The sequence below is a fragment of the Chelonus insularis genome, unplaced genomic scaffold (assembly GCF_013357705.1).
Source record: "Chelonus insularis isolate UGA/USDA-ARS -01 unplaced genomic scaffold, ASM1335770v1 contig_399_pilon, whole genome shotgun sequence".
In the NCBI taxonomy this organism is placed as follows: domain Eukaryota; kingdom Metazoa; phylum Arthropoda; class Insecta; order Hymenoptera; family Braconidae; genus Chelonus; species Chelonus insularis.
Window position 1 is genome coordinate 187 of NW_023276554.1, and position 24,633 is coordinate 24,819.

The 24,633-nt window shown below is 31.8% G+C and overlaps 4 protein-coding genes across 11 annotated transcripts; 2 read left to right on the forward strand and 2 right to left on the reverse strand.

The window, feature by feature from the left end:
• Positions 1-447: 447 nt before the first annotated feature.
• On the reverse strand, positions 448-6,618 carry LOC118067999 (uncharacterized). Of its 6 annotated transcripts, none has more exons than XM_035085093.1 (4): positions 6,525-6,618; positions 6,374-6,441; positions 1,527-4,920; positions 448-1,428 (listed from the first exon to the last, which is right to left on the reverse strand). In XM_035085093.1, the coding sequence occupies exons 3-4, from the start codon at positions 4,899-4,901 to the stop codon at positions 1,207-1,209; spliced, it is 3,597 nt and encodes a 1,198-aa protein (XP_034940984.1). In that variant the 5' UTR covers positions 4,902-4,920; positions 6,374-6,441; positions 6,525-6,618; the 3' UTR covers positions 448-1,206. The 6 variants fall into 6 exon arrangements, with proteins under 6 accessions (XP_034940984.1, XP_034940988.1, XP_034940987.1 ...); XM_035085097.1 differs by lacking the exons at positions 6,374-6,441; positions 6,525-6,618 and adding an exon at positions 5,032-5,282 and having other exon boundaries at positions 1,527-4,663; positions 4,772-4,920; XM_035085096.1 differs by lacking the exons at positions 6,374-6,441; positions 6,525-6,618 and adding an exon at positions 5,032-5,282 and having other exon boundaries at positions 1,527-4,678; positions 4,772-4,920.
• LOC118067996 (supervillin-like) lies at positions 5,458-16,440 on the forward strand. 3 transcript variants are annotated; one of them, XM_035085087.1, is made up of 16 exons: positions 5,458-5,899; positions 6,298-6,456; positions 6,530-6,631; positions 6,729-6,817; positions 7,176-7,293; positions 7,512-7,758; positions 8,586-9,884; positions 10,044-10,864; positions 11,437-12,089; positions 12,155-12,431; positions 12,629-12,718; positions 12,797-12,965; positions 13,072-13,229; positions 13,307-15,528; positions 15,622-15,777; positions 16,052-16,440. In XM_035085087.1, the coding sequence occupies exons 2-16, from the start codon at positions 6,300-6,302 to the stop codon at positions 16,136-16,138; spliced, it is 6,645 nt and encodes a 2,214-aa protein (XP_034940978.1). In that variant the 5' UTR covers positions 5,458-5,899; positions 6,298-6,299; the 3' UTR covers positions 16,139-16,440. The 3 variants fall into 3 exon arrangements, with proteins under 3 accessions (XP_034940978.1, XP_034940979.1, XP_034940980.1); XM_035085088.1 differs by having other exon boundaries at positions 8,586-9,764; XM_035085089.1 differs by lacking the exon at positions 8,586-9,884 and having other exon boundaries at positions 5,460-5,899.
• LOC118067998 (uncharacterized) lies at positions 16,369-24,262 on the reverse strand. Its single transcript, XM_035085090.1, has 4 exons — positions 23,804-24,262; positions 19,734-23,720; positions 19,382-19,525; positions 16,369-17,720 (listed from the first exon to the last, which is right to left on the reverse strand). The coding sequence occupies exons 2-4, from the start codon at positions 23,676-23,678 to the stop codon at positions 17,568-17,570; spliced, it is 4,242 nt and encodes a 1,413-aa protein (XP_034940981.1). The 5' UTR covers positions 23,679-23,720; positions 23,804-24,262; the 3' UTR covers positions 16,369-17,567.
• On the forward strand, positions 18,231-19,388 carry LOC118068004 (U-scoloptoxin(11)-Sm7a-like). The gene is made up of 4 exons (XM_035085104.1): positions 18,231-18,387; positions 18,486-18,668; positions 18,744-18,947; positions 19,082-19,388. Exons 1-4 carry the CDS (start codon positions 18,274-18,276, stop codon positions 19,280-19,282), a joined length of 702 nt encoding a protein of 233 aa, XP_034940995.1. The 5' UTR covers positions 18,231-18,273; the 3' UTR covers positions 19,283-19,388.
• Positions 24,263-24,633: the final 371 nt, after the last annotated feature.

Here is a 24,633-nt window from a genome sequence, read left to right on the forward strand (position 1 = left end):
CAAATTTTTATCATCGAATTTTCAAATTTTTTAGACCTTTCATTCAAAAATAAATTAGATCAGATAAACTAGATATGAAGAATATTCAAAACAGAAAAAATGATAAGCGAAAATAGTTTCATTTTTTGCTTATCAACTTCCTGGTACATTTTTATAAACTGATTTTTTAAAGTTACTTAATATCTTAGTTCATTAGAAGTATTTTTAGAAATTTATCGACATTTTAAAAGAAATAAAAGAAATAATTTCAGTGATAAACAAAATTATACCTCAATAATGTTTTACTAAGTACATTAGAAAAATATCATTTAATATTAAAAATATTCATTAACGGATTTGAGTAGAGTAAAGTTATCTTTTGTATAATTATTTAGAATTTCGTGTTATTTGAAAAAATAATTAAGTGTTTATGGTTATATTAGTAGAGAAAAAAATATTGAATAACTCTTTACATAAATATATAATATTTTTATTTAACATTGATCGCGTGGATTGAATATAAACTTAAAATATCCTTATCAAGCACATGAGTAAGTCGAGATAAGCATTGATGTTTTTCGTTAGACGCTTCAGTATAATTAGCTATACGCTTTGTTCCATGAGCAATAACTACCGATAATAGTAGGTACAGCCAGACACCAATGTTTAAATATCTCAGAATAAAGATTAGATGATCTTTTACACTACTCTCTTTGTTATTTAAACAGAAATCGTAATCTGAGACATGTTATAATTTTCATTGATACACAAACAATGATATAGTACGAAATTATTCTATAAATGAGGTCTTGTTTAATTTTTCAATAAAAACTTATTACAAGTAAAACAATTATATAAAATTGACATTTTGTCTTTGATTATCCTTTAAAAAAATACTCATCGAATAAAAATGTGTAAGATTAATTTAATTTAATTCATTGCTCCGTACGTTTATTGTCATGAATATTATATATTTGATGTATTGCTGCTTATGAAAAATAATAATAACAATAACAATCTCTATGCACGCAGGAACTATAATATTAATTTGTAAATATATTTTAGTAAATATTTTTTTTGTAAATATATCTTATTTCAGTTCGAAAGTAATAAAAATTCTTTTGACTATATTTACAGTTGAACTTTCTGTAATTTTAGATGTTTTATAAAAATATATCATTACGTTTATGTAGTTTTCAATTATTGAAAACTTATTGAAAATAATGATTATTCGACTACTAAATCAAAGTGATCAATCTCTTCAAAAGTTTCATTCATATTCTTAGCCCACATGTCTAATTTTTTCTTCTGTTCTCGCTCAGCTTTTCCTATCTTCTTCTTTTTTTGCGGACGCTTTTGATGTTTTTCGTCTTCATCACTTTCAGCTTCATCTTCGGTTTCCTCATATGATTGATGATGACGTTTTCTTTTGTACGAATATCTTGGTGGCTAAAAATTATTTGAAATATTAATTATAAATATCTGAATAGATTGAATTTTATATTTTTTTTTTTATTTGAACAATATTTTTAAATAGCTATAAATACCTGAGTAAAATGAACTGGTTCTAAATCGACAAACAGCGGAATTTCTTTGATCGTCTCTACGATATCCTGGGTATTTTTGTCTTCATTTTCTACATCAAAGGTATCCGTGAAGCTAATTGCCTGCACGACATTTTTTTTAGTTAGATGATCGAACTTCTGATTAACTGTAGAAATTGCTTCTTCAACTTCATCTTTCTCTTTATTTTTTTGTAAGGTTTTCTTGATTTCACCCATAGAGAATCTCACAGGATGAGCTTCAGAATCTTTATTAATTTTAGGCAAGTTTTTTCTTGCATCTTCCAGTAGTTTCTTGTTTGAGATTGCTTGAAGCGGGACAGGCTCCCTGTTGATAGGTGATATTTTTTCTAATTCTGAAGAGCTATCATCAGGTTCATCGAATCCGAAAGCATCAACAACATCTAATTGAGCTGCCAATTTCTTTACTTTTTTACCATTGATCGGGGTGGAATGCACATCATCAAAAATTCCTCCAGCACTTATTCGTGTTGATTCAGGCATGTCAGGTAAATTTAAGAATTTATTCAAATTTGTTTGTTTGAGTTTCCAAGCATCATCTGGAGATTTAGTTTTTTGTAACCCTGAAGGACCTGGTTGAGGCTCAAACTTTTCAGTGATCGGAGATATTACTGATTCTTCTGCAGGACGAATAGGAGTTTGAGCCTGAATTGTTTCTGTTGATGTTCTAAGTGGACTTTGATTATTCGGAGCTGAATTTTCTTTGTCTTCAATAATTTCATTGAATTCTGGAACGGGTTCTGATACTGCAGGTATTGGAGATATTCTTGGTGGTATTTCAATAATTGACGGTGAATTTTGAGTTTCCACCACTGGTCGTTTAAGAGATTTAATTTTTGTCGGACTTGATTTTGGCGTACTTACTTGATTAATATTAGAAATTTCAAACCCAAATTTACGTGGTGATTTTGAAGGACTCCTTTGACATTGATTTTCATCGGATAAATTTATATTAGAAATTTCAGTGCCAAATTTTCGAGGAGATTTCGAATGATTTACTGTTTTTATTGGAGATTTAGACATATTATTTAAGCTTTTCATTGGAGATTTCGATGTATTATTTGAACTTTGTACTGGAATCTTTGAGATAACAGATTTTTTGACTGGAGATAACTTATTCTTTGAAATACTATCATTTTCATTTTTCTGTTCCTCAATTTTCGTCATCTTTTTACCAAAAAGTTGTTTGTTAAATCCCATAGCAGTCTTAGCTGTGTTTGACGTAAATCTATCGCCCTGAGGAGTACTTTGGAAGACGTTTTTAACTCTAGAAAACGTGTTTGGAACAAACGGTCGCCAAGGACTACCAGTGTCTTCAATAAAAGCTGGAGTTTCAGCCTTGGAAATCGGAGAAAGCGACCTTCTGATTAACGAATGATCCATCATAGTTTTCATTTGCATTGATGGTTTCATGTTAAATGCATTTGTCTCTCGGAATGGTCTACTAAATGCTTCTTCTTTTAATTTTGGTTGAAGAGGAGTTCCAGTTATGTTAATGCGATGTTCACCTCGCAAATCTTGATCAGAAATAATTCTGGGTTTATTCTGTTCAGGCAATTTTAATATTTCTTGCATATCTGTAGCTTCATGACCAATGTCTGGACTTGGTGGAGCATAAATTTCTGCTGTTACTTCTATTGTATGTGGATTATTGTAGGTTGTTACTGCAGCATTGGTTTCGTTAGGTGGATTTGTTAATATTTTAGGAACAACAACTGACTTTTGAACGATTTTTTGTTCATTATCTAGTTTTTTATTAGAAGCAGACTTAGCTTGTTCAGCTTTCAGATTTTTCAATGTTTTAACAGGTACAGCATCCATGTGACTTTTAACAGTAGCAGTTTTAGGCATGACAGTTTTTGCTTTTTTAACTGGCGCCTTCCTTACAACTTTTTTCTTTCTCTTCTTTTGAACATCATTTTTATCAGGGATAAAGTCATAAACCTTCTCTTTATCTTTTTCTTGGCTTTCTTCTAATTGTATTTTTTTGTAAATTGGACCTTTCTTTTCATCACTAACTCCTGGTTGTGGTGAATTACGTTTGTTAACTATTTGAGAATCCTCACAATAATTTTTATCCGTATTTCTAGGCCTTAAAGTTTTTTTAGCATGATTAGAAAATGATTCTGACAATGTCGTTTGCCTTAAATGAAAAGATGAGCTCTCTCGGGGCACTGGAATCACACGTGCTTTCTTTATCTTGATATTCTTCTGTCTCATACCTATGACTGCTCTTTTCAAGGGAGATATTTTAGAATGACCAACAGGTTTTGATCTATTTGAGAAAAATTTTTTGCCGCTAACAGTATTTTTTATCCTTATTGAAGATCTTCGTTTACTACTTGTTGTTGGTACATTTTTCGTGGATTTTCTTGTTGGAATCTTAGACGTGACTGATTTTTTCTGATGTTGGGGTGATTTTGGTTCATTTTCATTATCATCAGCAATATCTATAACATCCTCAGCTCGAGTTATTTTTTTTGTAGATTCTTTCGTGTCTTCAGAAGTTTTAACTGATGGAATATCAAGTCCACTTTTAACATCCCTGGTTTTTGATCGTGTTATAGAACTTACAGTAGGTTTTTTTTGTTCTTCAACTTCTTTAGATGGTTTATCTTCTTCTGTAGACTTCGTTGAAGTTTTTCTTAGTCTCATTGCTGATAATTTCGTCTGTTTTAAACTAGTTTTCTTTGATGAAGGTTCTGTTGTTTCTCCAAGAACTGCCGCTTTGGTACTTCTAGTATTAATTTTAACTACCTCTGGTAGTTCAGAAATTTTTTTTATATTTTTATTTTTTTCAAGTGATGTAACATTACTAGAAGCTTTATCATTACTAGCTTTTTCTATTAGTCTGGTAGGACGAATATTTTTTTCAGCTCTAACACTAGTTTTTTCTTTTGAATTTGATGAAGTTGGACCCTGCATCTTCTCATCATTTTGCTTTTTCCTTTGTGAAGTTTCATCTTTAGCTAATGAAGTTTTTTTCTCTTCAATATTACTCCCAATCTCTTTAGATTGTTCATCATCTTTGGACTTTCTGGACCTTGTGAATTTAATCCCACTGGATCTCGTAACACCAGTAGCGGCTTTCTCGTCTTTACCTTTTTTTAAAATAACTTTTGTGGGTTCTAAAGTCAAATTGGTTCTGTCTTGCAGAACAGGTGATCGAAGTGCAGAAATAACATTGATGTTGAATGATTTATCGTTACCTTTGATATTTTGTGTTGTAGAAGTTGCCGGTCTAGCTCTTGTAGATCTCTTAGTGCCCATGGAATCAATAACATTCTCTTTTGTACTTGATTTTGTTGACAGCTGCTTTGATTTCACTGCTCGAGACATTATTTTCGAAGTTTATGATCTAAAACCAAAAAATGATTACAATCTACTCATCTAAAAATTAAAAATAAATTATTTAAATAACACAAAATATTTTAATTTAAAAAATGATAATGTCAAAAGATATTCTAACCTCAATGTATTCTTAAAATACTTATATACCTTTTTACATTTAACTTTACTTTACTTAACAACTATCTTGTATTCATTTAATTTAACAATAGCTTTATTTATTAGAACGTACGATTATTTATTAACATCACTCGATAAAATATTCATTAGTAAATTATTTTCGCGCGTAAATACGTTTATAAACATTGTTACCGCGTAAAATACGTTAAAAAATGGACGTTACAACATATGACGCAGTATTGAAACAGCCAATGGTCGTTGAGGAAATAACAAAGGAACGGCACAATGGCATGAATTAAAATGGCGGCAAAAAGTGGAGGAAACGTCGATAATACAGGTACCAATTGGACAATTACCATTAGCATAAAGTATTAAGGGCGCTTCAAGCGTTTGGTCTTCGCAAAAAACATGACGCGTGGTTTATCTTTGTTGCTCCATCTCAGCGGAAACCACAAATGACAAGTAACCAAAAGTGTCATTGTGAAATTGTCGCGATGCGGGAACAGACTGCCGTAGTTTGTTTATCTCTTTTATTCTTCCGAGAACAAAATAAGATATTAATTTAAACCTTTTTATACATTTTAGTCTAACGTATTTATTTATTTTTAATTGTTCTCCACGTCCAGATGGAAAGCATGAAAATTGAGTCAGAAAATTATTTCATGTTCATCTGACGCCTTGTTGCGTTTAAATAGTACTTTCACCAGTGTGTTAGTTAAGTTCATCGAAATATAACACTGTGATAACAATTTAGTCGATCATCAAGTCAATATTTTGTTACTCTTACTTCATATTTGCTTATTTTTATTGAGCTAATGTTGATTTTTTATGAGATGTTATGGCGACTAGTCTAATCATTCAATAATTCAGTAAGTCAATAAGGAAAAATTTTCCTATTTGAAATTTCAATTATTTAAACAGTTGATGGTAAATTCGAACAACAAAAGATTCAAATAGAAATTTAATTAAATAATATATTAAGTAATTATTTAAAATTACAATTAAGTTAATGTGAGCCTTGACCAACTTGTCAGAATATTATTTTTCCAGTCTCTTCTCTAGAGTGGGGATCAGGATGCTTTGGTATTTTTCTATGATTCATACCAGGAACAAGTTTAATTTCTATCATTCTTGCTTTTCTAGTATTCTATGAATAATAGAAAACATCATAAAGCATTTACGACGTTTTAAATTCTTAGAACTTGATCTTTAAAATGTTAGAATTGAATTTAAAAACATAATAATGGATTATTTAAACTTGTTATAGCAATGGTAGCAGCTGGTGCAACTGCTTTAATGACTGCAAGTGAGGGCAGTTCATCTAAAGTATCAGAAAATATTACCTCACAATATGAAGTTCAACATTCACAGCGTTCTGATAGCCTTGCCAGAAGATCATCAAGATCCGGGTCTACAGACAGTATCAGTAAGAATATTTACTTATAAATTTAATTTTTTTACACTTTTATTATCTTACATTTTTATTTTTATTACCTTAGAAAGGAAAGAAAGTGTTAAAAATTCAATGCAGAACAGAACTACTTCCATTAGAGAGACTAAGACTTCTAGACTGCGTGCTGCCTCAATTGTATCTCCTGTCGGTGAGTTTGTAGTCAATTTTAAAATTATTTCACTATATTTTTACGTTTGATCTTTCGACACGTTCAACATTTCATTGTTCCTCGATTTTATTTTTAGATGGCTCAAGTTTGCCAAGAAAAGCAGGATTCTCAGAGACTGTATCACCCTGGAGCCCACAAACAAGTGGGAGTTTATTAAATAAACAAGTAAGAAAGAGAATTGATAGAAATATATCTTGAGGTGGAAATAATTTTTCATTTTCTACTTCAAGCTTCTTTTATTGGAAATGCAAGCCTTATAATTGCTAACTCTTAACGCTTGAATAGTTAAAGGCAAAAGCAAGGTAGCGAGGTCACCTTGCATGTTAGTGTTATCAACCACTTAAATATATTATAAAACAGCTTTTTGTTAAAAATAAAAACATGAGGATAATAATTGTTTAAATTTTTTAACATAGAGAGCTGTTTTTTTTATTTAGTCTCAAGAGTTTATGCTAATTGTACACATGTGTATGATGAATATTGGAAGAGCTCTTACATAATTTCAAATATTATTCTTTAATAGAAAAGTCCAATGTCTTCAAGTAGCAGCCTTTCTCAAACATCTACTAGAGACAAAGATAGATATCATCGGCGATATGCTACAAAGTCGAATGATTCTGAAGAAAAAATTGATTCAAACCGTAAGTAATTAGAAGCATTATTGATTTATTAACTGATAAGAAACTAAACGTTTTCATTTCGTTGAAAAATACATATTAATTTATACAATAATCTTAATCATGTTTTCTTTTTAATTATCTTAATTGTCATTTTATAACTTTCTTCTAATTCAATTAATATATTAAAATAGATTATCATCATTAATTAACATTAATTATAATTTGATTTGATATTTTAGAAGACAAGAATGAGAGAAGATCTAAACGTTTGTCGCGGCCAAGTGTTTCAGTAAGCAAATCGTCTACTGTCAGTGATTTCAGTCCGTTGAACCAAAGTCCGTTGAGTCTCCGTCGGCAAAATTACGATTCTAAAGACAGCACACGACGGGTCAGTAATCAACAAAGCACATCCGATTCTGCAGCTCGTGCATCGTCCACGCTCGCTTCCTCATCCGGCGTAAAGCGCACAAATCTCCAACGGTCTAGGTATGTGTTCTGTATTGTGATGTGTACTCATAGCTACTAATTAATAAGTGCGCCAACATGCCAATATAACTCACGCGCACATTCAATAAACAATCTAATTGATCTAACATCCCTGCGGGTATAAATTGTACTTATTCTATTCATACTCAATTTGAGAGCTTCTTTTCTTTTGCATTATCAGTATACTAAAGACTAAATACACTTCATCTAAATATATACATATATATGTACATATATTTTTTTAGTTCTTTCTCTCTCAATTTTCATCATAAAGTATTTTTCGATTAATGTTGATGAGTCAGTAAACCCATATGACCTCGATTTGTATGCCTTTATGTATGATTATACTTTAGATTGTCACATGTGGGCGCTATTTGCATATTCAATACCTTATCTGTTACACAGTTAAATTAGTGTTCATTCAATAGTATCTTACGTTAAAAACAGTCCATGTGATGCTTACGTTTACCTCAAATGGTATAAAATATTCAAATATTACATAAAGCTGGTATTTAAATAAAGGCATATTATTTTAATCTTTTTTCGATTAAGAAAAAATTGATTATAAACCATTTCAATAAATTGTACTAAATATACATTTGTTAAATTTTTTGATTAATTGAAAAACAATTTATTTCAACATAACAAAATATTTTTTCATTGATATACTGTATGAAAAATGAGAGAGTAAGAATAAGAAAGAGAGAGAAGCCTGTTCCAAAACGAGACTTGACTGAACTCAGTGCAAAAATACACACAAGAGAAAGAGCACTGACTCGTCGACGATAGTAACGAAATGAATTTTTTTTTTATTCCAATGTTCATAGCGGACTTGACAACGAGGTACTGCAGCGGGTCGACGCGCTGACGGCACTTACAAGAGCTACCATGGAACGTGTAGAAAGGCTCGCATCATCATCATCCCACGCGATTACACCTATTAATAGTAGATCTAATCTACAAAGTGATGTCCATTCTTCCGGTACACCTATAATCTCTCCAAAATTACGTACCACCAAATTATCAAAAGCCATTTGTGTTTCAAAATCAACATCTTCAACAGCCAATTCATCTATTTTGAAGACAATCAAAGATGAAATTCAAATAACTCCAAAACCACAAGTACCTATTTCAATACTTAAACATAAGTCATTTGATATCGAAACAGTGGAAGAGCCCAAACTTTGTCCTACAGTCATAGTTAAAGAAAGAGTTAATAAAAAACATGGTATTCTAAAAAAACGAAGTAGTTTAGATGAAAATGAAATTTTACGTCGTCAGAGTAATTCTCCAGATGTTTACACTGAAATAAGTAGTTATGAATCTCGACCAATTTTAAAAAATGAACGACGATCATCATTAGACGAATTAGTGAAGCGTTCAAGAAGCCCTGAACCACAGCCAATATCAATTTTAAAAAGAAAAAGTTTAGGGGAAGATGATCGTGAAGATCTTAGCTCAACAGAACCCCAGAGTATCTTAAAAAGACCATCGTCGGGATCTAATAAGTCTGGATCTACAGGTCATCATGTTAGCATTGCAGCAGCAGTTGCAAAAACTCTCGGCGGTGTGGAGTTTCTTAATGGAGGAATTTGTACGGAAGTTCGACCAATTTTGAAGAAAAAAATGAGTCGAGAAGAATCATCCTCCAGTGATCCTCCTTCTTTAGAACCTCGACCAATCTTGAAAAAAAAGTCTAGTACAGAGTCCGACGAGCATGAAGATAGACCTAAGAAGACTATTCTTAAGTTGTCGAAAAAGAGTTCTGAAGAATCCAGCAATGAATCTGAGACAGCTTCTCCAAAAAAACTTTCGGTTTTAAGGAATCGTTCACTTCAAAGAAGAACCAATAGCTTACCCGAGTGTGATGCAGTGAGGTCAATTTTGAAAAATTCATCTTCAGGAAGATCGCGATCTAGTGACCTTACTCCTAAGGATGCTAGCTTGAGGAAACGTGCTCGATCTGTTGGCCATGAGAATACATTCCAAGACGACTGGAATGAAACGTATGATACCAGAGATAACCTAGACGTTGACAGTAGACCCTGTTCAAATAATTCATCATCACGTTGTAATAATTTTGTATCATCCATTCCACCTATTGTCTCATTCAAGCTACCCAGTAGGTACGTCATTGCTTGCTTTTCGTTTCATCATCCAAAATAGGATTGATTCGATAAAACTAGATCGATTCGATCCGGTTTATTTTCCTCAACTACTGTAATTAGTATCTATTCCTTAAGTATCTATTTGAAATGGTCATTTATACTTTTTTCTTTTTACAGAGAAGATGAAGTCATCTATTGTGACTCAAGTACAGAAACCAATGATGAAGACTCTGTGAGAAGAAAATTAGATGAAAACATTGTTAAATTACGCCGAGCCAGGCATGTATTTCGTCGATGTCGAGACCGTAAAGAGTTAGGAAATATTGAACCGTGTCAGAGTTTACCTCAAACCGTTGTTATTGACAACCCAAGTGTATCTGAGTCAAGAAATATAAAGGTAGATGAAATGGCAGAAAAGAAAAGTGGGACTAAAAAAGATGATGATATAGATACAGCAACCTTGGAAGGGCGGAAACAAATTAATAAAAACGACCGAAAGAACAATGTATCACAAATGGCTCTACGTTTCAAGGTGATGGAGGAGCAAAGAAAACCTAACGGCGTGAAGGAAAACAGCTTGCCTCGACAAAATCAACAACGAAACGATGAATATAGTTCAAAACATAGAGATATATATGAAAGATTTAACACGCAGCCAGTTACTTATCAAGAGGTACACGAAGCGGTCTTGCACAATCGAGGAGTGAATACAGCTAGTATAGAGATTGAATTGCTTCAGGCTACTACTGACAGACAAGATTCCAAAAACGATAATTCTGAACCGTTCAAGTTGAGTTTAGCTGAGCGAGTTCGATTGTTTAATCAACGAATTGCCTCAGAAAGCATTGCCAAGGTTGGAAACTCACTTGATCGAGCTCAAAGAAGACCACTCAGTCGTTTTAGGACTCAACCAATTACGTCAGAAGAGGTCGAGGTCGCATCAAGAAATATTCCGTCCAGAATCAAAAATTTAAACACTACACCTTCTGAATCTCCTGGTACTGTAATTTTTTGATTTAAAACAATAACCTCATAATTTCCTTACGATAACTTTACTATTTATTATACCTATGTTATTTATTGAGGGTCAGTTTAAAGTGTTACATCAATTCATTTACAACTCATTCATTAAAAAAAAACCTTCAAAGTATTCTATTGAAAGGCAAACAATTTACTGAATGTTTGAAAATTAATTGAACAAAAGAGAATTATTAATAAACTCATTTTCAATTTGAAGAAACCGAAATACTTACGCGAAATGGATATTAGTGAATGAATTTTCTTTGAATTAATAAAAAATAAAAATATTGTTGAAGATAGAACAATCAGAGATTGTTTGGAATTGAAAAATTATAAACTATGAAGATATTGACTTTTAATTTTTATTAAATAGAAAAATTATTGACAGATAAAAACTTCAATACTAATTCTCTCTTCGATATCATTTATTAAATTATTTGTTAGTTATTAATTTTCTCTCTAACGATAAAGTTTACTTCAATCATATCTCAATTTCTTTGTTATTAGAGTTTGAGTTAAACTAAACTTTATTTCTCTATTATTTCAATAGGAATCTCTGTCACTGCTGAATCTGCAATGCATTCAAACAACGATTCAATAAAAAGTATTTTGAAATCTTCAAGTTCTCACGTTCTTAGTCTTCAAGAGAAGTCTACTGAATTCATTCAAGTGTCACATTCAAGTTCGAATTCATCTTTAGAGTTAGAAATTGATCAAGTAGGCCAGAAGTTTGGGTATCGAAGGAAACAAGAGCAAGTTATTACTAGGCAAAATGATAATGCATCAGATGATGAATGTGTAGACGTCAATGATGGAGTTATTATGAGAAATAAAAATAGTCGTATTCATGAACCGAGTCAAGTGATAAGCAAAGCAGACAAACCAGTGCCTTCTTCTGAGTGTATTGATAGAAATAGTACTTCAACAGAATCAATCATTGCACGAAAACGTATTACTTCACGTATGTCTATTCTTACTGATATTTCCCAATCAAATTTTGAGAGTGAATGTAGAGAAGAAAAAAGTTTGAGCGAAATTTCAAAAAATACTCGACCCCTGTCAACATCGATAAGTTTAGATTTTCCAAGTATGAGTATTGCTGATCGTTTAGCTGCTTTACAACGCAGCGGATCAACAGATTGGAAACGCCGAGTGATTACTGAATCTGTGCCTTCAATATTAATCGAAAAATATTCGGAGGAGGTATAATTTTATTATTATTTTATTACCTTATAATCTTACAAGATAATAATGATAATCATTTGTAGAGTTCCGAGAAGGGTAATCTTTGTCAAAAAGAGAAAGACGAACTTGCGATAAAACAACGAAGACTTGCTGATCGTCTTGAAAAATTAGAGTCTGCCGCAGAAGGATGGCGTAAAAGAGTCGCTGTTACGGACGCACTTAAATTTTCAGTGGCTGGTAAAATGCGAGGAGAGCAATTGGATACGTTGAACTTGCAATCGAAGCCATTTATTGAATCTATGGGGAATTGTGTTTCTGATAGAAAGAAAAAAGTCCCACGTCCGGAATACTTTAAAAAAGGTAATAAAGCTATAAAATTTTATTACTTTAGTCATTCTTAAAGCTTTGAAAAGTTAGAGACGATCTTTTAATAAAATTTATGACTTTTGTTACTATTCTTATTAAACAATGATAAATTTAAGTATAAAATTTTAAAAAATTAATCGAAAAAGTTTTTGAAAAATTAATGAAAGTTTAAAAATATCTTTCTATTCCAGGCGACACGAAAGATATGCTGTCTACTTCTACTGAAGATTTAACGAAAATGTCTCGAGAGAATTCTTTAAAAGATACTAGTGATGATAGCGGTGAGGAAGAAAAATTAGTAGATTATATAAATTTATATTTCTGTTAACTCATTTAAAAGTTTCTAAAATTATTTTCAGGTGAAGAATCAAAAACGACTACATCGCTAAAATCAATCCATTATATCCCTCGCACAGATGATGAGACCTTTACCTCATTTTTTGATAGTATTTCTGTGGAACGATGTATAGAGGAATCTCTTGATGTAGCTGAAAGTGATTTTGATGTAGTTACATCATACTCTGAATTGTAAGTTATTAATATAGTATCAGTTTTTTCAAGAAGTTAATACACTAGCTTTGATAAGCTATCTGATATAAATCTTATCCGTTTATTCTATTCTTATTATTGATAGATTGGGCACAAGAAGAACAACTAAAGTACAACGTCGAAACGTTCCTTCAAGAAATCCTCTTAAAGCCCTTGCTGCCCGAACGGATCTCAAAGATGCGTACACCGAAGTAACAACCGGTGTTGCAGAAAAAGTTTTAAAAATGAATAATATTGAAAAACGTAAGTGAAATATAAAGCGATCTAAAATCTATATTAAATATTTTCTATTCAATAAAATTAATATTTTATATTTTTAGTTGCTCAAAATTCATCTCTCGCTGTAGAAGCACTAGCTGGTCTAGCTTCAACAGAAGATTTCAATTCAGTAACATTAAAAAACGTTACTGATGATGTTGGAATTGGTACCAAGTTACGTCCTTATAAAGATTTAATGTTAATTCTAGTTAAAGGTCGTCGGCATGTTCAAGTACGTCTAGTCGAACCTGTTGCATCAAGTGTAAATTCAGGTGACAATTACATTTTAGTAACAAAGACAGAGTTATATCATTATATAGGAAAATACAGTAATATAATTGAAAAGTCAAGAGCTGCAGAAATAGCATTAAGAATCCAACAAAATAAAGATCTTGGTTGTCGAGCTACTAAATTAATAACAATAAATGAAGATAAATTAACACATAAATTGTCAGAAATGCAAGACTTTTGGAAGCTTCTTGGTGAACAAACAACTAATCCTCAAGTTATTGAAGCTGGACATCCAGATGAAGATGAGATCTATGAATCAGCGTTGATTGACACAAATGTAGTTTATGAAGTCGCTGGCGATAAATTGATACCCTTAGAAAAATGTTGGGGTGCAATACCAAAGATAAAGATACTTGATCCTAGTAAAATTTTAATTTTTGACTTTGGAAGTGAAATGTATATATGGAATGGTAAAATAGCACCAACAGAAAAACGAAAAATTGCAATTAAATTAGCACAACAATTATGGAATGAAGGATATGACTATTCTGAGTGTTCTATTTGCCCATTAGACGCAGCATCCCTCATAGGAAATCGTTCTAAAATTGCTACAAATCCAAAAAATGGAACTAAAAGACCCGAATGGTGTTTATTAGCTAAACTTACTCAGCATATGGAAACTGTACTCTTCCGAGAAAAATTTTTAGACTGGCCCAATGCTTCCGGAGTGATAAAAGTAAAAAAGCCAGAAGAAAAAGAACAAGTTGAAGCTAAAATTGTAATTGAACCACCAGATGTAAATTTAATGTTTGAACCGAAATCATCTTCCGTTGATTTAATTCTTGAAGGTTGCCATTTAGGTAGAGGAAATGGATGGTTTGATGAAGAATTTAAAAGGCAATATATTGTTGCAACCACCGATGTCACAGTATGGCACATAAATGAGTATTCGTACACAAAACTTGATAAAAATTCTATTGGGCAATTTTTCACTGGAGATAGTTATATCGTACGTTGGATGTATACAATAACTGTCACGGGAAGAGAACTCAGTGGATTACCATCGAAACATGCGGTGGAAGGTCGAGATCGTTGTGCTTATTTTATTTGGCAAGGAAGAAATGCTTCTTTGAATAAACAAGGAACAGCTGCTCTGCTTACAGTTGAACTTGATAAAGAAGAAGGCCCACAGATTCGTGTAGTGGAGGGTTCTGAACCAGCAGCATTTCTCAATTTATTCAAAGGCGGCATGGTAATACATCTTGGAAAGAAATCAGAAGAACGAGATTTGAAAACAACGAGGACATTTATAAGCCGTGGTGTAGAGGAAATGGAAACTGAATTGATTGAAGTTCCTTATAGTCCTCGACAGTTAAGGAGTCGTGGTTCTTTAGTCTTCCTAGATGGTGAGTCTGAGAAAATAAATATTTGGCATGGTCGACATTCTCTGACTCATGTGAAAAAAAATACGGTTTATGCTGCGAATAAACTTAAAGAAAATCGTCCAGTTGAGGCCGGGCTAAGTGCCAATAGTGAAGTGATAATTCAGGAAATTTTTGAGGGAGAAGAGCCAACAGAATTCTTGGAAGGTGGTATGAATAGGAAGCTACACATGACATTAAATAGAAAGAGCATTCCGCATCACACTCCGAGACTATTCCACTTCTCAAGTGTCTCTGGGGAATTTACAGCCACAGAAATACTTTGTCCTCATCGATCTGATGTGCCAAACCCTTTTCCTTTCGTTCAAGACGAGTTATACCAAGCAAGTCAACCAACTTTATTTTTATTAGACAACAAAAATGAACTTTGGTTGTGGCAAGGTTGGTGGCCTGATTCGGGATCTGAAGACCAAACAGGAAGTGGTGCAGTCAGATGGCAAGCGGAACGAAGAGCAGCAATGACAGTAGCTATAGAATATTGGAAAAAACTTCATCCCAACTCGAAAAAATGTTCTGTGTACCTGGTGTGGGCTGGCTTGGAACCATTAGAGTTTATTGACCTCTTTCCTTCATGGACTGACCGTGATGAAATCGCAGAAGTAAATATAAAGGTAAAAATGATCATTTCACGGCATCAATTATTTTTTCATTCACTTTGGAACAATTCAAAGTAATACTAATTTATATCATAAACTTTTTTACAGGATGGTCGTGCTCCTGGCGAAATACTTTCTGTTGAAAGCGAGCTGGCTCGTTTGATGCAACGTACTTATCCTCCTGCTCAATTATTACAACGACCTTTACCCGAAGGAGTTGATCCTACTACTTTAGAACTATATTTATCTCCACAACATTTCCAGGTATGTCTTTAGAGTACTAAAGGATATTATGTACCAAAGTATTTTCGATTGCTTTGTGTAATAAAGTATAAAAGATTATAGAATGCGAGACAAGTAAAGTAAATAATTCAGTCCAGACTTAATAATTGTGATATTTAAATTAATGTGACATAATAAATTCAATGTGCTTAGAAGTTACGTCGTGGTTTTACTTTAAGTATTATAAATGAACTATTTATAATTTGAAATTAAAGCTGCCCTATAGTAAATTAACTAACAAATATTCTTTTTCTAGGAATTATTGGGAATGACGATAGAAGAATTTCAAGAGCTTCCATTGTGGAAACAAATTGATATAAAAAAGAAAATAGGCCTTTTTTGATGAATGGAGTTGATAACAACAACTGTGACGAATGTTTATTAATTTGTCAAATTTTTTTTATTGATTAAAAAAAGTTGCCAACGCAATTAATTTAACTACAAACTCAAGACTCATGTACACAAGACATAAAAATGTCTTCTGAAACGAAAATGAAAAAGACTTAGGCTAAAGTATTATTCCGAAACTGCAAAGATGAAATTATATTTTTAATACACGCAACAAATCATAAATTGGCTTGTGAATATTTCATTTATATTTGTACGGGTTTTATATTTATCAATAATACATGTGTTTTAAACCGTTATCTGAAATAACACATTTTTGTGTCCTTTTTCATTCCATCATTTATCCACAAACATCTCATACATATGAGAATATTATTAATTTCATCAAAAAATTATAAACTCTTTTTTTATCACTACATCTTTGTAATCAGTATTAACATTTAACATTTCTGTTTTTAGTGTCTGATTCTCGAAATATCGTTGACACACCAATTAAAACACAACTTATTACATTAATTAATAACGAAATCTATTTATCTTACTGCAATAGAATACACAAAGTGCTTTACCACACAACTAAATTAATCATTAACGAAGAATAATTAAAATATTCATTACAGATAACCGGCTTTATATTTTTGTGTTTATATCAATAATCAAAATTTATTAATTTTCAAATATGTTATATAATCATTTATTCAAAAAAAAAAATTTAATTACAGAAAATTATAACTCGAATTTATTACGGTAAAACTAAATTATTAAAGAACATGTAGGTATTTAATAATGATTTTATTCTTTACGTTTATCTTTTATCAAAGATAATCATTACTCATTGATAATAATTATAATAATCATAATATAATAAAGAAACGTGAACGCATACATGTAAAAGCATACGTGTAAAATAACTGATTGATATAATAATTTTATCCATTTTGTATCTAATTTTATTTTAGTAATATAAATATGCTTATTCACATTTTTAGTCTGGCTATCAAAACGAAAAAATTGGTGATTAATAGTTTTAATAAAGTTAGCAGATAATTTTTTAACTCAATACAATGAAAATAAATAATATACGCAATATTTTTATTTTTCACTGGTTAGTCTTTAATACAACGGTTTACTCCGAGATCGACACGGGTAAAAGGCAATTATTTATTTTTTGTTAGCCAGTAACTTTGTGACATTACTTATTGCATTTCCAATCATTTAAAAAATTTAATACATAGGTCTAGTATTTATCTTTTCACAGCTCACGGATTCTATACCATTGAATTTCGAATGCAATGTACAATAGCGCAACATCACTTCACATTTTTCTTTCATCCATTCTCACGATTTTATTCATTGACATTGAAATAGATTTAATATCTATTCATTTTTAATTTCAAAAATTTCTCATATCATACCAGACAAATTTAATTAACTTTTTCATCCAAATACGTTCTTATTGCTTCTTGACATTCTTGTGAACACCAGTGTTGGATCAAAACGTAACTCTCAGACTCCAAAGCAGCATCAAGTTTTTTACGCAAACTGTGACGGAGAAGTGCCTTTGTAGCAACCATCGACTAAAAAATAAAATTGACAGTTAAATTTTTTATAATTTTTTTTAATTTAAAAAGTTTTTAATTAAAAATTATTTATTAATTCAAATTTAAATCTAGCTTTCTAGATGATAAAGCAAGTCTTTATAAATAATGTATTACTGCCATTCTTCATGTCTGCTTTGTTATTTAAAAACCTAGATTTGAATTTCAATGAATATAGTCTTCTTCATTTAATTAATTAAATGCTATAAATTTAATATTAAGATAATATTTACTACACGCCATTAACAATAATAAATAAACACTTGTTTAAACATATAATATTCAAATAAGTCAATATAAATTAATATAATTTTTCAATTATATTAATTAATGTTAATAAGAAAATAATAGCTCTCACGATTCTTAGCCAAATCCAGTAAGTTATACATATTTAAAATGATGATATTTCAACATTTCCTACCAGAGCACACTTAATGTAGGCGTATGTGTAGGAAGACCAGGTATAAATCGAAGTGAACAAAAATCGTTATTATTTACCTAACTCAGTTGGATCGTTTACTTAATCGCAAAAATGCAGTTATTGATTTTGTTAAGTCTCTTGATAACTTATGTTTCATGGACATCATCAAATTTTACTAGAATACTGAGTAAACCAAATAATATCGTTTTCAAGTATGGACGGGGTGTATGTATTCATAATTTTTATTAATAATAAATCAAAAAAGTGGAATTGCATGTTGGAAGATAAGGAGAACAAACAATGAATCATTGAATTTTTTCCAGGCGACCGGAGAAAGAACCTTGTATGAGTGTGGTAAACATGAAGCTTGTAATGTAATCCATCGACGATTTTGGATGCCTAATTTAGCAGAAAGACTTTGTAGATGCCCTAATGGGGACGAGTGTCCTTGGACTGATAAAATTGATGATTTTTCAATACCACTCAATAACAGAGCTATTTTAAAAGTATTAAGTTATTTTTAGCTATTTTTTAATTAAGCAAGAAAAATGATTAATACAATAAACATATTTTCTATACAGTTTTGTGAACCGGTAGAAAATAAAGGGCTGTGCAAACCTCGACAAACAGCTGCAACAGTATATGGAGAAATAAACGATGATCAAACATACATGGTCCCCTACATTATTGATGTAGATTGTATCTGCCCATCAACACATTATTGGAAATTGAAGAAGTATGATTTTATCAACAACCGAGCTTTTCAAATTTATCGCTGTGCTAAGGTACTTAAAAGTCATTTAATTTACACTTTACAGGAAATTAGTGACCGTAAACCCATAAATAACGATCATTACCTGGAAATAATAATAATAACTTTACTCCGTATTTGATTTACTAATTAAAATACCATTTTTAGCAACGAATGTGTTATAGCTACGAATTTTGTGGCTTTGTAAGAGAAGATTTTTTTTCAATTTACTATCGATGTTCATGCCCTGAAGGAAATTTGTGTGTAAATACTAATAAAAATACGGAAATAGTTCAAGAATTGATGTATTTGGGGCCAGCTTTTCGAGCCTACTGTGATCCATGGAATAAATCTAGTAGAGTTTATTAAATTATATTCAATGTGAATAAAACAGTTACATAATTCATTTATCATGAGTGAAATTTTTAAAAAATTCTATGAATGTAGATATATTTTAAAACTATATACCTGTGCAGACTGCTCACTCATGGCTCGTAGAAAAGGCAGTAATTCCACTTGGAACCGATCAGGCCAAAGAACTCTTGTTACAAGTCCTGCTCTAAGTGCTTCACTTGCTGTTAAAGTTCTGCCACCCAATAAAAGTTCATTTGTCTGCAAAAAATAAATTCATATCATGAATAACGGCTTATTGAAATATTTATCCTAATTAATCGATAAATAATGTTTAAATAAATTATCAGCTATGTAAAGTTTTATAAAATAAATTAATTTTATTTATTTTATATTTTCCTGGATAAAACAGGTTTTTTCTTACATATATAGATGACGTATAAGTAGATAAGCAAAAGAAAAAACTCACCACAACACTACCAAGAACGTGAGAGAGTGTAAAAACAGCAGCTCCTTCAGCAATTTGTCCTAATTTTCCATACGGAGTGCTGAAAGAAGCCTTATCACTGGCTATTACAAGATCAAATAGAGGAAGCATCGTAACTCCCAATCCTACAGCTGATCCTTGAACTCCAGCAACAATTGGTTTATTGAATGTTGCAAGGCTTTTGATGAAATCTTTGACCCCATTAGCAAGTTCCTGAGCATGTGCGCGTCGTGCATCTTTATTATCATGCAATAACGTAGATAACTCGAGACCTTCGCAGAAACTTGAGCCTGTAGAAGTCAACAATACAACCCTGCAGTCGTCGTCTTTTTTTAGAATCGTTAGAGCGTCACGAAACTCCTGCATAATCTGCAGCGTGAGTCCATTTTTAATTTTAGATGACGTCGACGGCGTCAGTATCAATTGAACGAAATTCCCATGCCGTTGTACAATTATCTCTTTATTACTGAATTGAACCTTATCTTTTGCTTTAACACTTTCCACATCGGACCCTCGCGTTTTTATTTTTCTATTGACGATTCCAGCTCGCGTGCGTACTGAGTTATCGTTTGCTAATGCTGTTACAGCTTCTGCTAGACATGCAGACAAAGCATCATCTTTCTCTGTGGGTTCATCAATATCTTCGTCATCATTTTCTTTAGCAAAAGATACTTTACTTCTGGCAACTTTTTTATTTTTTGCATTTTTACTAGGCGTGACTTCACTCTCTTCAACTTCCTGTTTCGAATTCTTCGCCTTTTTTGTCTCGACTTTTTTTCCTGCTTTTCCAGCAGCAATAGTTTTATTTTTTATTGTTGGGGATGCTTCATTGACTTTACTGTCATCTTTTTTCATTCTTTTAGCATCATTACTTGCTTTTTTCTTGTCATCTTGTGATAGTCTTCTTTTGTTGGATCTTAATGCATGGTTTTCATCCATTTTTGGATCTAAACTTTGTCTGTCTGCTGTGTCTACACTAACTCGAGGGCTTCCTGAAGCACTTGAAAAAGAACTTGATGAATGTCTTCGAACTATTATCGATTCATGGGCACTTCTGATCTTAGCAGGAAAAATAAACTCAGACGAAGAACTGATCGACGATCTGGGTGATTTTGATGTCTCCTGAGTTTTTTTCTCGATTGGAGATGATTGTGCTGATTGTTGTTGATCATTCCCATGGATTGATCGTTTAGATCTCGACGTAACAGCACTTGGAGTCGTACTAGAAGTCCGTAATCTTAAAACTGCATTCCTTACAAGCTTTGTTCTGATCTTTAACTCACGTTGAATCTTTTGCATGTCCATGACCTTTGCGTGTGATTTGGTAACTGGTACCAAACGCTTTTTGCCAGGTTGTTCAACATCATAAAGTAAATTGACAACTCCTTCATCTTGAAGAAGACGATCTATTTCAGCATTTTTTTTCTTAGGTTTAGGTTCAGTAGTAGAATTTTCAGGTGTCTTTTTAGTAGCTTTTGTAACTTTTGTCACTGGTTTTTTATTTACATTTTTCGACGATGATTTTTTCGTTGCTTGTACTTTCGGACGGACAACTTTTTTCTTTGCATTTGATTGAGTAGTTTTCTTTACTGGAGTTTCTTTTGATTTCTTCGTTGAATCATCAGGAACTTCAGATGAATCTATTTTTTCATCAGTTTCTTTTTCTTTTACATCACTTGATTTTTCAGAAGTTTTCATATTTTGGTTTTTATCCGTTTCTACACTGGCTGTAGAAACTTCTTCGGTACTAGAAATATGATCATCAATATCTTGTGACTCAGAAGAAGAATTTTCAATTCTTGTTTTTTTTGTTGTAGGTTTTCCTTTCATAATCTTCTGTCGTTTTGCACTAATTTCATGTTCTCTTGCTTTTTCTGTTGGCTTTCTCTTTCTTCCAGATCTTGTTTCATCTATTTTGTCTGCTTTTGTTTGATCAGATTGTTCGGAAATAGTTAAATCTATCGATATTAATTCATCTTCCTTTTGTTCTGTTGCGTCATCAGCTTCTTTTTCCACTAAATCGATATTGACAACTGTTTTTGACGTTTCTTCCGATTCTTTTGTGACTTCTTTCAGCCTATTTTTTACCGGCGATTTTACCGGAGACAACTTTTTTTTTGGAGATGCTTTTTTAGGCGTCGAAGGGAGCTCCAACAACTGTTTTAAAGCAAGCTCTCGTTCAATCAATGGATCTAATTTCGGTGGCGAAGTATGTTCAATAATTATGTCATTATTTTTAGCTTCATCCTGAAGCATTGGAGGTTTTAAGTCGGACCAATCAGGATCTACATCTCCTTCGAGAATAGCTATAAGTTCTTTATCTCCACTAGTTTTAGTTTCAATTTCCGTAGTCTTTTCAGCGCCATCTGATCCTATTACAGGAGTTACTGGAGACGAAATTGGAGACAGTTTACATTCCGGTTTCGGTTTCCCTTTTTTTAAAATAATTATCTCCTTAGATGAAATTTTAAAGTCTTTACTTTTTATGTCCTTGAAGACCTTTGATGCATCATCCGACGTCGATAAAGGATTTAAGACTAGATCGGATTTTACTCCAGATTTTGATGTAAGCAATAATTTTTTTACTGAATTTTTGGATTCCGAAGAATCTGAGAATGATCCTATCATTTTAGGTGACGTATGAATGGGTGATTTTTTAATTAAAATTTCTTTTTTCATTTTTAAAGGAGTGCTTGTTTTAGATGATTCTTCTGACTTCGTAATTGCCATTGTTGGTGTACCTGAAGAATATTTTTTGGGAGAATTTGATGAATTTTGAATTTTAACTTCTGTTTTTATACTTTTGTTGTCATCCAATAAATTTTTTAATTCTTCTTCAACATCATCGTCAGATTTAAAATTATAACCGCTAAAGTCTTCTTCAGGATTTTCATCCATCCAGTCATCATAGATACTCTCTATGACACTACGCTTTTTTTCTGGACTTGATATCGTTTCACTTTCTTCCTTTTTAGGACCTTTCTTCGAATGTTCTTCAGAATTACACTCACCGTTTCCCATTTTTGCACTATCATCAATAACTACGTTTTCACTCTTTGTTACTTTTTGTAATAGTTCATCAATTTTATTTTCACTAGATCTCCCTGACATTCGAACTACTTCTCGGACTTCTGGAGCCGATTCAACACGTTTACTTGACTCTACCTTTTCAAATTTAAGCTCTTGATTACCGTCCCCATCTGTATACTCAATTACGTTAAACTCTACTGTTTCGGTCGTATGCTCATTAATACTACCGTCCATTATTTTTTCTTCCGATACAATCGCTATGTTGTCATTATGTATACTAATTACTGCAGTACTGTCAAACTCGGTAGGAATCATGATTGTTTTTTCAATCATTTCTATAGTGTCTTCAACTATTTCTTCAGTACTATTATCTGACAATGACGTCACTTCTGCTTTCTCTGAATTTTCATTCTTGTTAGGTGATTGCGTATCTTTGGTCTTGTTATCATCGTTTGGGCTTTCAATAACAGCACTCACTTCATCTTCTGAAGAATCCTTTAACAATAATAACTCACTATCATCTTCACTATCTTCATCTCTTGATATATTTGCAACTTCACTACCATCCTTTTTAAGATTTACCTGATATGCGTCTATTTTTTGTTGGATAATATTCAGTTTTTCACCATTTTTTTCAGCGTTATTTTTTCCTCCATTTTCGCCTGCACTAACTTTGTCTGTTTCTATATTTTCAGGGACATTATTACTGTTAGATATATCATTTTTTTCTAAATCTTCCATTTCTATGGTATTTTCTAATGGCGAGAAAACCCCTGAATCAACCCTTAAATCTTTGTTTAAGGATTTTTCATTTTCGGAGTCAGCTATCGCTGATTCAATTAGAACAGCTTCTGATGATGAATTATTCGGATTCATATCCATATTCTGTTGGTCCATGGTTATTTACATAAAGAGGTAAACAATAAATTATGACAAAATCTGTGAAAAAATATTATTTATGTAGAAATGTATATATTATTATTTTTTTAAATCTAAAGTTAAAAAGCCGAATGAGAACTTACCATAAATTCTGATTATGTTTATTGCGATGGTAAAAAATCATAATTTATAGATCATATAGGTTTTCATGAGACCATGAACATTCGTAAATGTTGTAAAAATTCGTTGGCAATTAATAGTGTATTTTGAACTTTAATCAGTAATTTCTATAACTAGATAAAGTTTGTAAGAACGCAAAGCCCAAATATAATGTTTACATGAACCGTGTGACTAATGGAACACACTATTCACTACGATAACAAGAACCTTTTTTTCTCAATGTTTTTTTGTACTTGGTTACTGTTTATCCAGTGATAAATAACTCGTTTGATCGAGTAATGTTCGCTTTCACTATCAGTCACATCTGCTGTCTATTTATTTCTATACTAACGTTGATTTTTATTCCAAAATATTCACTTCATTAGTACAACACACTAATATTCACCGAAACGACAGCAATGCACAGAGCAATCAACCATTGGAACATTGCTGCCACCATTATTTGTTCAGCAATGGTACCAACATCCATTTTTTTTTTGATTTTCTCCATAGAAAAAGATAAATACAGAGGTAATTCCAAAATGCACTTGTCGCTACTGTTCTGGATATTTTTGCAAACTACTAAACGGCAATATATCGATTTTTCGCAATCTGCATTATCACATAAGCTTTGTTTGATGAATGCAGGAATGGAGGGAGATTGCAAAATGTGAAACTCGCTTCGTTTACTCCAAAATCTTACTATTGGATAAAAAAAATTCTAAAAATATAAATATGCCATGAAATATTCATATATAAAAAAGTATTTGAAAAATATTCGTTTTTAATATATGTATATATACACTATATAATA

Excerpts from the sequence above, each read along its gene's own strand:
- LOC118067999 (XM_035085093.1), bottom strand. The coding sequence starts at position 4,901 with ATGTCTCGAGCAGTGAAATCAAAGCAGCTGTCAACAAAATCAAGTACA. Across the intron at positions 1,429-1,526 it reads AACCAGTTCATTTTACTCAG|CCACCAAGATATTCGTACAA; the intron begins GTATTTATAGCT and ends AATAATTTTTAG.
- LOC118067996 (XM_035085087.1), top strand. The coding sequence starts at position 6,300 with ATGGTAGCAGCTGGTGCAACTGCTTTAATGACTGCAAGTGAGGGCAGT. Across the intron at positions 7,294-7,511 it reads AGAAAAAATTGATTCAAACC|AAGACAAGAATGAGAGAAGA; the intron begins GTAAGTAATTAG and ends TTGATATTTTAG. Across the intron at positions 12,432-12,628 it reads TCCGGAATACTTTAAAAAAG|GCGACACGAAAGATATGCTG; the intron begins GTAATAAAGCTA and ends TTTCTATTCCAG.
- LOC118068004 (XM_035085104.1), top strand. The coding sequence starts at position 18,274 with ATGCAGTTATTGATTTTGTTAAGTCTCTTGATAACTTATGTTTCATGG. Across the intron at positions 18,388-18,485 it reads TTTTCAAGTATGGACGGGGT|GCGACCGGAGAAAGAACCTT; the intron begins GTATGTATTCAT and ends AATTTTTTCCAG. Across the intron at positions 18,948-19,081 it reads AAATTTATCGCTGTGCTAAG|CAACGAATGTGTTATAGCTA; the intron begins GTACTTAAAAGT and ends TACCATTTTTAG.
- LOC118067998 (XM_035085090.1), bottom strand. The coding sequence starts at position 23,678 with ATGGACCAACAGAATATGGATATGAATCCGAATAATTCATCATCAGAA. Across the intron at positions 19,526-19,733 it reads ACGTTCTTGGTAGTGTTGTG|ACAAATGAACTTTTATTGGG; the intron begins GTGAGTTTTTTC and ends TATTTTTTGCAG. Across the intron at positions 17,721-19,381 it reads TGAGTGAGCAGTCTGCACAG|TCGATGGTTGCTACAAAGGC; the intron begins GTATATAGTTTT and ends TTTATTTTTTAG.